Genomic DNA, 13041 nt, shown 5'->3' on the forward strand with positions numbered 1-13041 from the left:
TGCTGGTTTGAGTTTTGACTGTGTGATGTGTGCAGCTCGGGTTTGGCTTGTAAAGAGCCATATTTCATGGGGCTCAGAGGGCCGGGTGCTGGTACCACATTTTCGATCCTCTATTGCACTGTTACTTAAAACTAAGACAATAGCATGGCTCCAAACACTCCTTATGTAACCGCTGTTCCCTCTTCAATCAGAAATTCACTGGTATAAAAATTGTGAACTATGCCTTTTTGACCAAATGACAATCAGAAACATCCTCTGTTTTGCATCCATCAAATATTCTGGGATCATTTGCGCATTTAAAGATCAACTAGAAAAACACACGCTAGTGCAGATCTATTACTGATGATATTAACATTTTTAAATTATTGATCTCAATAACCTTGACATTCCTCTTAAATATCACCTTACTGGCTTCAGAGTAACACAAATATGATTCCTTATTTTTTTTTTTTTTAATGCTTGTCAAACTGTTCTTCCAATTCCAATAAATATTAAAATGTTTAAACTCCAGCAACGAACACAAAAGCAGGAGATTAAGGGGATTCTTGGAAGATTTGTGGTCATAATACTTGCTGCATGTACATTGAGCTTTGGTGCTTTTGTTGACTGCAAATTAGTCTGAACATTTGCTCCACCAGAGTTAAATATCAGTTTATACTGGAACTGTATCAAGTCCTTTTTTGCAATCCTTTCCTTTTCCTTTTTTCCCAGTTCTTCATTATATTTAGATCTTTTTCTTAAAAAAAGCAACATTTTATCATATTTTATGAAGGATGTAACCCTAGATCAAAGTGTTCAACCAAATCTGCCTTACATAAACCTCATACACTCCTTTGTTAAAACCCCAAATATCTTTGATGCAAAACAAAACATCCTTACAAACACCGCCATACAGGTGCATACCCAAAACACACACATAAACCACACATACTGTGGTCTTTCCCATTTTCAGTAGAACCCAGACTGACCTACTCGCAGCTCCTGACCGAAGACTGTCCTCTCTCCCAGCGCCGAACAGTTCCAGCGTCCGTATCGAAACTGGTATTGACACTCATTGATGCCCATCTGAGCGCCTTCACCTACTACAATGATGGCGTCCGGGCGGCTCTGGCAGATGGCCCGCTGGCGAGGTGCCAGCCCAGGAATCTTGTTGCAGATGATGTTGGCACCCAGAGCCACCACCGAGGACAGGGCCCTGTCAAGGTAACACAAACACAGGCAAACATCAATCGACATATGCATACAACACAACACACATGTATGCATGGTTGCACACACACTGACAAACACACAAACATAGACTTGATCAGATCCTCCTCTGCATGGTCAGACTGACTCACTGTGTGAGACTTTCCAGAATTGGATTACATTCAACAGTGATTGATGCACATTATGTAATGAAGAAAAAGCTGCTCTGCCCTGAAGTTTTACTATAAAATGGGTAAGAAGTAAATCCAAAACATCAATACTTTATGCTAAGCGTATGAGGAAAAGCTGATACGTTAGATAAAATTGTCCAATATTGCGATGATGATTTGACGTGCAGTAAATGAACATTGAAGTTAGCGTTTCATGTTATTTACAGCTCCGACGTCTTCTTACTTTTCAGCTTGTTATACACCGTACATTTCATTTGCAACCCTTTCCCGGCCAATATGCTAGCTAAGGCCGCCATTCACTGTGGGATTTCAAGCAGTTTCTGACCCAATTATTGAGTTGCACGACTGATTTTGAAGTCGGCTGTAATTCCCAATCGCACTATTTGCCGTGCAGTGTTAAGGGGGCAGATCACAGCCAAAATCTGCTGCTGGTTGGATACATTTCTAACATGTTTGAAATTTTGGTCATACCACTACATACTCTTGCACAGCGAAAGGAGAGACACAAACCCATTCTCCGACTTCAGGCCTTGTTTTCCTGATTGTGCCTGCGCAAAATTGGCAGATGGCATCTGAAAGGACCATGGCAACAGCAGGGATGATGTGCCTTCCCCTATTGTCACGAAAGATACGAACGAGAGAAACGGGGGATATTGTTATGATTTAGCTTGCTAGGTTGTGTTTTTTGATAATGCTGAGTGTATATGCATGTTAGAAGGTGAGACGATGTTTATATTTGTTGTGCATATGAGACAACTGAAATACACATAGGTCTGACTTTAACTTCAGTCTGTGGGAGTTTTCAAATGAAATGTAAATGCTCAATCCGGATTTAACAGGTACATTGTGAGCTGTCAGGTTGTGCCTGAAGATTGGAGCGTACAGTGTGAGCAAATCATTTGTTTGACCAATCACCAACTTCTTTCACTCGGAAAGTGTGCGATGGCATTCCACCACGACATTTTTAAAACTGTACAACATTGCCGTTTCTACTAAATTGACACCAATTATCTGAATGGATCAATTGGTGGTGCGCTGTTCTTTTCCCGCTATAGTTATTCTATAGTTTTTAAGCAGTGGATGTACTTTTTTCACTTTTTTATATTATAACTTTAATTTGACTTTGTGCAACACAATCACCAACAGTAAATCCATGTATGTGTAAACCTACTTGTCAATAAAAACCCATTCTGGTTTTGGATTATAATGTGTTTATTGCACACGTTCATATCGCTATGATTATTACATTTCTAAATAAACTTTAAATCATTGCGGGAAACCTGCTACATCAGCCCAGAAAGAGAAACATTATGCTAATTTGACAGCTGACAAAGCCAATGGGGAGTTTGACTAATTAGAAGCTGTTAATGTGAGCGTCATGAAAAGCTGTCAGACTCTTCTTCGGTTTCTTGGGATTTAACTGCAGAGTTCACTTTTTAACCAAGTGTGATACAAAATATTATTTCATATAATTTGTGTAACTGTGTTCATAGTAATTCATAGTGTTAAGTGCTGCCTGTAAATTTCATGAGGGACTACATTTTTTCAACCACATCCTAGGATTGGTTTGCATGGAAAGTATCTACGTTTTCCAACCTTGGCTTCCTTCATTTGTAGTGTATTAATGTGCTGTACAGTGAGTGACTTATATCTTTCTCCGTCCCCTTCATGGAGACTTGATCATATTTGATCACTCCATGTGATAATATCAAAACATATGTTAAAGATGACTTTGCAACCACTGAGAAAGCCAAAACAGATTACGGCTAAACAAAACGCTGGGTTTCTCCACGACTCTGTTTATAGGCCTGGAAACCATGTAGATACATACTTTTCAAACATGTCAGGGATAGGGAGCCAGAAATGAGCGCCAGCTTTGAAGTATGACGTCGACCTCCAAAGGCTTCACCACAGACGAGGCAAACTAACGGCTGGGAGTTATGTGTCAGCTTAAAAGCAATGGCAATAAAAAAGAGAAAAAGGACAAATTGATGAGGATGTAGAGACACAGAGGAAGATACACTGAAACAATGATTTCACAGGGTTCTTGATAAGACCCCAACAAAGAACAAAGATGTGATCTTTGATTACAAGTAGCGTTAGAGAATCATGTTCCATTTTCAGGCAGTCTTCTAACTTTCTCTACAAAGACAGAAGAACAAACCTTAGTTTCAAACAAACAAGTTCAAATAAATCCCAACGTCAGCGAGACCAGTGTCTGTCTCCAGACTGAAGACCGCACACATTCTCTTGATGTTCCCAGTTTTGTGAACCCAGCTCTAGAAATTACTACAAGAGCTAGTTGAAGGAAGATTGTTTTTCAAATGCAAGAAATGTGATCCTGCAATTGCATTCCTAAAACGAGAGAATCATGAACTGAGATTTTAAAAAACATAATTCATCTTGTGCTTAAAAATATGTGCATATAACTGATATGTTTACTTCCAAATCTTAAACAACAAAGACAACCAGAATTCGATCAGGTGCATTCAGTGTCTGCCGTAAACACTCGGCCTGCTGCTGTTGCTGCAGCTCTGAAACCCTCTTTGCTCTCTCTGCTGTTAAACAAGCTTGAACTCCTCTGACCCTCTGTGACCCTCTGCTGTATATGCGGTTGTTCATGGCAACAATGACATGAAGTCTGTACCAACAAAAAGGTCAGGCTCATTAAGACGAGTAATGTGCAACTGGAGACATATTCAGTCTTGCACAATGAATGCTAAGAGGGAGAAAAACGGGTTTGTGTGTATAAATCCAAAGGCAATAAAATGCACTGGCGTTATTTATATCTCTGATATTTTAATGCACTGCTTTAAAGCTTACACACCAGCACAATGTTGTTTTCAAGTCTGACAAAGACTTCCTTTCTTGGCACTTTCTCATGTCATTCACCTGCTTATTAATAGAAACACAGTCTACTGTGTGCAACAAAAAACCTGAGACAACATCAAACAGAGAATTCCACAGCTAAGCTTTCAAATCCCTGAAATCATCAAAGTGCACAAATGCGATTCTGTTTGCTTAGCATGTGCTCTGTGTGTCTGTGTGCAGCTCACCCACCATCACAGACAGACCATCATATACACCCGCCACAGAAACTCTAACAACACTTGAAAATGTCACAGGATTCGTCTGAGCAGATGGTGCAGTATAGCTATCAATTTTTACAAGTTCATGCAACACATCGAGTAGGATTTGGGAATCAGATATTAAAGTAATCGATTAATTCACACAAATGCAAAATGTGCTGTGTTTAATTGATCTCTGTACATGATAAAAAAAAAATGAGGCTGTGATGACAGATAGGGGAGAATCTTTGTTAATTACAAAGCAACATGTGGCATGAGAACCACCGAGATGCCTTGCACAGACTACAAGATTAAGTAAACCTCGGACATTTAGAGACCAATTGTCTGATGTTGCATCCATCAAACATTAGTAAATCAGTTTGCATGTGAGCGCTGCTCTGACAACTACAACTTTACTTCTAAAATGAGCTGTCACATTATATATCCATTATTTGTTCTTACAGAAAAACAAATCTCAGCAGCGTCAAAACTAGATGTCAGTGAGTAACAGAGGACTCTGCAAGTTTAACATGACAATAAAGTAATTGCTTTGACAAAAAACATTATTCCAAAAAATAAATAAAATTGAAAACATTCTCTATCACATGGTATTTTGGCTCTTCAAGCGACCATAGTCAGTTACGACATACAGGGAAGAAGAGCGCTGACAGCCACCTACTCCATCACATGGAACACTTTGAACCTAACTGACACACTGTTAAGCTCCCAGGCATGCATCCTCTACCCAGGAATGCACTCACAAAAATGTCTGAGACACAACTTTACTTAGTCAAGTGAGTAAATGTGCCTGTTTTTCCAGGAGCAGAAAATTAAGTTATCAAAGTGCCGAATATGATTTTTCCTCTTTTGTTGCTCATTTACAAATACAAGAACTTTAGAGATATTTGACTCATAACAAAGTCCTACAGACCTATTTGAAAACAACAACACAGACGGAGGATGGGGAGGTTATTGCCTTTGGAGCATTAAGTGTAAAATTCCTCAATTTTGAGGTGTGCAATGGCCTCAAAATCTCTACATGGTCAGATCCCTTTGCTGACGGCTCATTTGCCACCCACAGCTATACAAATGTTAGAGTTCAACATCACAAACACGAGTCCTGCCGCTTTTAGGCATCATTGCATCCTTTCCACGTCTGAATGTGCTCCATGAAACGTATTTTGTGGTTAATGCTCAACAGAAAACATACTTAAATAATCCAAACAAACAATGGTATGTTTTAATCTGCACGCCATCACTATACTTAGCAGTGTAGGCCACTTTTAACAGAAAACCAAAAACCACATCTATTTCAGCATCAGGTTTGGGGTCTCCGGGCAGCAGAGGAAGGAGCGAGGCAGCATGGGTGAGTAATTATTTTGGAAACGTTCAGAAAGCCAGTATTCTCCTGCAAGAGAAATTCTCGTTTGATTTCAAAGCCGCAGCGCATTAGAGCGTCAATCACGTGCATGTTGCAGGGCAGGCAGATATTTAAAGATGTGGGTTCAAATGATAACATCGAAATACTCAAGAGTGGACCAGAGATGAGGTAATGCGCAGAGATGATCTCTCACACGCTCTGACAGGTTAACGGTGCTGACATGCGTAAAAAGTGCCCACAGTGAAGTGTTAAATTCTCCTCTCAGGAGTCTAAGCATCCGATTGTCTTGAACATCTCTGCCACTCTGTGGCCAAAATGAATCTCTGTAGCTCATACCTAAATATTTTCTTCAAGAAATGTGCGGTACGGGAGCTCGATACAAACCATCACTGCTTACTCACAAGACATCCCCATTAGCCCGCCAACCTGTTCAGGTTTTTAGCTAATTAATTAATATATTCCCGTGTGGATTATTCCCAGCCGTGGTGTCCGCTGATGAGTTTTCTCTGCGTTTATTACATTGAGAAGTTTTTTGAGAATGAATCCTAGATTTTAATCACATTTTCTCCGGGAGTTGTACCCTACTTTCGCTACGCCTGCTCCTTCTTTAATACGCCAACACAAGAACTTTTGATTTCACCCTCAATCTGTAGAAATGAAGAAGTTGTCTCACAATGATGAGGAAAGGAGAAATTAAGATCGTTTGTCCGGAGGAAATCTGCGCGCAAGTAAAACCGAAACCCGTGCGTCTATTTGCTGTAGAGGATAAGCGCGCGCGCTCGCTGAAGTTAATTAAGGAGCCCGTTAATTGGCTCAAACTTACAGGTAGCTGCCACTTGTCAGGATGAGGAAGATCTGTGGATAGTAGACTGACAGCAGTACACTGCGCGACGAGAAGATGATCATGATGACATTGAGCAAATGGCCACGATCGATGGCGCAGACAGGATGAAAAAAAATCCCTTAATTCCTTGTTTTAAGTCCGTTTTCGCACAAAATCATTAAAGATGTGCCGTGAGTCTCCTCGTCTCTACGCTGCTCCAAGCTCCCAGGGCCGTGTGTGCGCTGAGATTGGCTCTGACATCTCTGAGCGGCGGAGGCTGTTGCACAGTACTGTGGGCTCCCGAGCCGGAATGATGATGGTTTTAGGGATTTCGCATGGCAGAAAAGTGCCTCTCTCCACTCTCATGAGAGTCGTGCCTGCCATTGGGCAGTGAGAGACACTGCTATCCGCCCACTTTGCCACAGCGGGACAATAGGGTGACACTGATCTGATCCCCGTTGGACGTGCCGAAGGTTTTCATTCATTATCACCCACTCAGCCCCTCTCCACCACTACCACCCCATCCGCACCATCCATCGAGCCAAAAATAAACAAACAGAGACGCTGGCTGCTCGAGCCTCACACCATCATCACAGCTCCATCCATGTGCAAAAAATCAGCACATTTCTCTGGCAGGATGCGTCATTCTGGATCAACAAGTTGGTGTCAAATTTACGCACAAAAGTCTTCATATTAAGGCGGATACGAATCTCATAATATTTCTGCACTGGAGAGAGAGCATAATGTATTATTATTATCTCCTGTGATAATCCTATAAAATTCTTGGGATCTTTACGATATTATGTCCTCTGGAAACAAGTTTCCTATAATATTTCCTATGAGACATAAAGTATGTTTGTGGTATTCAGATATGAGTTTCAGTGGCCTTATTATTTCCTGTGGTAGCACTATAATATTCCTATAGGCGTCTATAATGTTTCTGCTCAGTCTGCCTGTCTGCTGCGCTCTGATAAAATCTCAGGGCAATCATCCTGAAATGTCCAAATATTCATTTTGTGACCCTGCTGTTACTTTGGGTAATATTCCCCCTCAGAGGGATTTTTTTTTTTAAGGTGAAGGCAGAAAAAAAAAATCGCTCTCCTGTTACCCGTGATGTGAAGAGAGGAATCAAATACTTTGAGAGATTTTGTCACAGAGCTCAGAGAGTGGAGGAGCTCTTATCGCCTCAGCATCGTGACTCTCACTCAACACCTGCAGGCTGCAGTCTGTGTAAATGAAGAGGGTACCATGAAAGATGAAGCACACAGTCAAAGGATGGAAGGAATGAGCAAACTGTCTCGCGCTCAGTAAACACACTGAGGTGGGGGGGGGGGGACTTTCACCCCCTTGCAGGAGCTACTGTCATGTGATATGAGCATCTGTCAGTTCCACGCTTCAATCCACATGAGGTCCGCGCAGGGAGGGCTCACAAGTCGCTTGTTCTTGATTCTTTGTGGCTTGCAAAAATCTCTGAAAATACTAGGAACTCAATTGAAGTGTTTTTTTTTAAATAATCTGGCAGTCTGATATGCAGCTTTTAAAATCAGAATCAGAAATACTTTATTATTCCCGGGTGAAATTAGGTTAAACTAATAATCTTCAAATATTTCATGCGTAATTGGCTACAGTTATTCAAAAAGGTCATGTAGTGGCACACATGTAATTCGCATGAAATATAGATTTTACCATTGATGGTGATTCATATTTTAATTGTGAAGGGAAAAAAAACATTCCATCTTCATTCTGCAGGTATGCATAGTTGCACGCCCACCTGCAGGCCTCTTAGGCTTACTGAAGAAGTATTTCATATTATACATTTGTAGAGAATAAAGGGAGAGTGTGGGGGGGAAAATACAAAAAGAAAAAACTGACTAGGGTTCTTCTTATTTGTGTACATCGTGGGATCATAAGTGAGAGACACTGTGGTACATAATGGAGAGAAGTCCTTGTGTGTGTGTGTGTATGCATCAAGGTGAGCTATTGCAAAACAGGTAAAAACTCCGTCTGGGGCGATGGAATGTGGAAATACAACTCAGTCTGCCGCTATTAATGAAGGTATGCAGGGCTGAGCTGGATCTGCAGCGCAGACAGCGGCTCAAATTATCTTGTGCCACAGAGGATCAGGAGTCTCATGAGGTGAACTAAAAAAACTCCTCTGTCAGCGAACTTCAATCAATTATAGTGTCTGCTGACATGAGACCTGATCTGACACTTCTACGCACCGCACGTAGCCCAGGTACAGGGGTTTGGATGTAATAATAAACGTATTGTTTTGAACCCGAAATTTCATGTTGTGATATGGGCTGGTGTCAAAGGGTCGGTGCAGTTTGAAGTCCAATAAAAAAAAAAAAACATAGTGTCTAAATTAGATATTCAGGTGTGCGCATGTGAATAAAACAGTACAGGCAGGTAAACACAGGTAACAAAAACTCACCCAAGTCTGAGGTATATGATGCCAAAACACAGCAACACGTAGAGACTCCGCTTTCGGAGGGGTTTGTGCATGTTCGTGTCCACTTTGTCCGGAGGCCATTCACTGTAACATGAAGTAGTGGTCACGCGTTTTCCTTTCACATTGGCAGCCTTTTCTAACCCTTCCAGATGCACGTATAGCGCCCTTTTTCCGTGACGTGAAGCTGGAGCGCCTTTGAAATCTTCGACCGTGTGAAATCCATGATCTCTACGTATACAGGTGAGATGATGAGGACGAGCTGAAAGGTGGCTGAGGAGTCCAAAACGAAACTTGAGAGAGGGTCGGACTTGGAAGGTGAATGGGTTCTTGGAGGAAGTGCCTCCTATTCGTCCTTACGCTCACGGTGGAGCCTAATTAACATTCCCATTCGCTGCGCCATGCAGGTAGAAACAGTTGCACTGTATAGTGACCTGCCAACCTTGTTTCGTTTAAAGTTTTATCATAACGCTGTTCCTTTTCTCTAAAGGCATCATAAACTCAGTTCTTGTTACTAACTTACAACAGCCAGGTACACTAACACAGGTAACAAAAGGGTTCCACGCCTCCTCCTCCTCCTCCTGCAGCATTGATCTGCAGGGAATGGGTCGGGCTTCAACTCTGAGCGCAACATGTGTAGTTGTTGTGCAGAAAACTAAAAGGAACCAAGTGAAATGGCCTTTTATAGGCCTGCAGCCCGGACTAGACTGGTTTCTGTCGCTTGCAACACTGGGCATTGCCCCACCAGTGATGTGCTTTACCACAACAGTGAGCCCCATAAAGCCAAACAGACGAGGAATGGCTTTCCAGCTGCATGGATAAAAAATACCATCGCATGACTAATAATGACTAATAATACTGAACTGGCGTCATGATAAATATCTGTCAGTGGGATTCTGTCAGTCACTTTGATTAACAGAGCAATGCATGAACAAAACAACATAAACAAAACAGTAATAGTCCCATAACTTGGGCTTGAGTCAGAGTGATGTGAATTTTGTGCAGATGTTCAGAATACAGTCAACCCCTTTGGGTGCCATTATCTGACTGAGAAGACTCCCTCTGGTGGCAACACACAGAGACAACCCCCCTTAAAGACAGACCTTTCACAATCCTGTGTGAAACACGACAGCACACTTTAAGATTTAGTCTGAACAGAGATAAAAATGCATTAATATGTGGTATTATGATATTAAATTAATAGGGGGCTGCAGAAATAGATATCACAATGGAATTAAGGGAGTTTTCTCATCCAGACACTATCAATTAAAACCAACCACCTGATATGTTGTAACACAAAGCAGATTTGTGCAATGGCTTCTGTGAAGCTTTTCCAGGAAGTACACCTTAGTTTAATAAATCACTGGGGTGAGATGAACTTCGTTTAATTAAACTAGCATTTGACTAGTACGCAGAATCTAGCCGATACATTATCAATTTCATTCATATTTTCAGTATCTGGGTTTGTTAAAGGAATGGATGGGACAAATGAAATGCTTATTTCTACATTGTTTCAGGATTAAGGTCTCAGGTGTATCAAAGAAGCTGGATGATCAGCAAAACTTTGGAACCTGTAGGTTTGCTTTTATATTTCTAAAATCAAACTTGAATTAAATGGATTTCAGTTTGTCACAGGTTTTCATAAATGATTCACTGAGTAGTATACTGCTGCTTGGTTCTTAACACTCATTCTTTTCTCATTACGACGAGAAGAAACAATATAGGGGGTTTTGATTGCTTGTGAACCATTAGATATGTTTTAAACTAATCCTAACTGAGGTGTGTGACATTTGTTTGAATTTTATTTTGTTCAAATTTTGTATTAGATCAATATTCTCAATGGGGACATTATTTCAAAGGAACACAACTACTTTTTTCTTGTAGCTTGATTAATTAAGTCCAACTCAAGTCTTCCTCAGGTATCTTTGATGTAGTGAAATCATTGGTTACTTGCAATACTGCTTTTAGACTTTAGAAGCTTTATTAGAAGCTTTATTAACCCTGAAGGAAATAATGATGCCAGATTGCTCTAACATTACTGTACAAAATAAGAGCAACCTAATAAGCATCAAATATACGTACAAAATAGTTATTTAGAGTGTTAGGTTAGATGCAAAGAAACAGTGCCTAAAATAGTGCCACATTTAATGCATAAATAATCAAATACCATCTACTTAAGTCTTAAGTCTCATACTGTGTGTAGATTGTAATTTAAGTGGTTTTAGTTTGACAAGGCCTTTGTTAATATTTTCACCCATTTTCATATTTCCCAAATTTGCATCAGAAAAAAATCTCTCTGCATCAAAAAAACACTCATCCCAACACTTGTGTCCCCTGAAGCGTCTGAATATCTAAAGAACTCCTTCTTCTTCTCTTCAAATCTTACAGCCTTAAATCAATTTCTTAAAAGAAGCGCTCGCATTTCCAAGAAACTGCATGAAAAACGGCTCACGTGTTGTAATAATGATGGCATAAACTAAAATTACAAACTTGTGCTATCTGAGCACACACACACACACACACACACACACACACACACAAAGGCTGCCGGGTTGTTGTTGACCACGAGAAACAGACAAAACCGCAGAGACCTTTTGTTTCAAGACGATCCCTGCGTTGTGGTTTCAAGGCCTTTTCCTGCAAAACATGCCCATCAAAATTCCAGATGGATTTTAAGGAATAATGAAAGTCAACATGCAGGCGCAGGGTGACATAAAAAGAGACATGTATTTGATGTCTACCCTGCAACAGATGGTCTTGTTTGTCTTCAAATGTACAGAGCTCATCGTGGAGGCCTGGGCGGGGATGGTCCTGTTTTAGTTTAATTAAAATGTTCAAAGAGGCTACATCGTTTTTATTAAAGCAGGATCGAGACTGGGGACAGCGTGCGTCAGCGTTATTCGTCACCCGCCATTGTCATTACAGACATGTCACACACATCCACACTCGCACACATTCCTGCGAGCGCTAACACACCAAATCTGTCTCCCTGCGTCCACACTTACAGTAAGTACACATGCAGACTCACAAATCAAAGTGTAGACACAAGCGCTGCGGACACACACAGAGGCTCTCACACACACTGTAGCACTTGGGTGGTATGCGGAGGATCTTGTGACACACTGTTTATTTAACTTCAAAAAGCTGAGGAAGGGATGAGAGCATGTGGGTCAGCGAGGACGTATCAATCTGAGTAAGTCATACGCCACATCAGCGCTCGAGCTTTACGCTGCATTACAGGCCATTGTATTTGAAATATCTCCTCCTGAAAGGCGGTCAATGTCCTCTTACCCTCCGCTCAGTCTGCTCCATTACTTTAAAAACTGTCAGCCAGACTTTTTTTTTTTCCCCAAGATTGCACCATTGTGTATCTGTTCCTTTTCATCTGCAAGAGGGGAAAATGTTGGGAAGAAGAAGAAAAAAAAAAAAGAAGTGGGATAGTATTTTTGGCAAGCAGGGGATGATATGTCGCACTGTCTTTTTGAATATTATTAAGTACTCTTGACCGACAACTAAATAAGAAAAACCCACCGGCTGCCCATGTGTTTGCATGGGAGCCGGTTCAGCTGGAAACAGTGAGAGGCCTGAAGTGCAGAGTGTGCCAAACCATGGAGTGGCGTCTGGGGCTGGGTCCACCACATCTACACTGGGCCCCAGGCGAGAGGGGGGAAAACGGCTATAACGCTCGAAAAAGTCCCCCTTTACATCTCCATCCCCACCAACCTCGGGAAAGAATAATATGAATTTAAGGGGGCGCTAAAATCGTCACAAACTGAAAGTTCCTTGCAGGAGCTTTTAAGCCGCTCTTTCTGGAGGACCTGTGTTTTGTTTGACCTTTTCCATCGTCTTAACCTCTTTTAAAAATATTTCTACTTTTCTTTGATTTTAATGGCCTTTTCTAAATCTACTTTGTGGTTCTTATATCGCCATGTTTTCTGTCT

The 13041-nt window shown here is 41.1% G+C and overlaps 1 protein-coding gene across 2 annotated transcripts in view; it reads right to left on the reverse strand.

The window, feature by feature from the left end:
* wnt7bb (wingless-type MMTV integration site family, member 7Bb) overlaps positions 1-9681 on the reverse strand; it is a 32518-nt gene extending 22837 nt beyond the window's left edge. Inside the window, exons 1-2 of one of the 2 annotated variants that reach the window (XM_065956999.1) lie at positions 9086-9681; positions 969-1195 (exon numbers count right to left, since the gene is read on the reverse strand). In XM_065956999.1, the coding sequence (XP_065813071.1) occupies positions 969-1195; positions 9086-9156 (298 nt within the window). In that variant the 5' untranslated portion in view covers positions 9157-9681. Of the gene's footprint in view, positions 1-968; positions 1196-6651; positions 7140-9085 lie in introns of those variants that run through there. The other variant, XM_020660201.3, reaches the window with a different exon arrangement.
* Between the last annotated feature and the right edge of the window lie 3360 nt (positions 9682-13041).

Source organism: Labrus bergylta, chromosome 7, assembly GCF_963930695.1.
Source record: "Labrus bergylta chromosome 7, fLabBer1.1, whole genome shotgun sequence".
Taxonomy (NCBI): domain Eukaryota; kingdom Metazoa; phylum Chordata; class Actinopteri; order Labriformes; family Labridae; genus Labrus; species Labrus bergylta.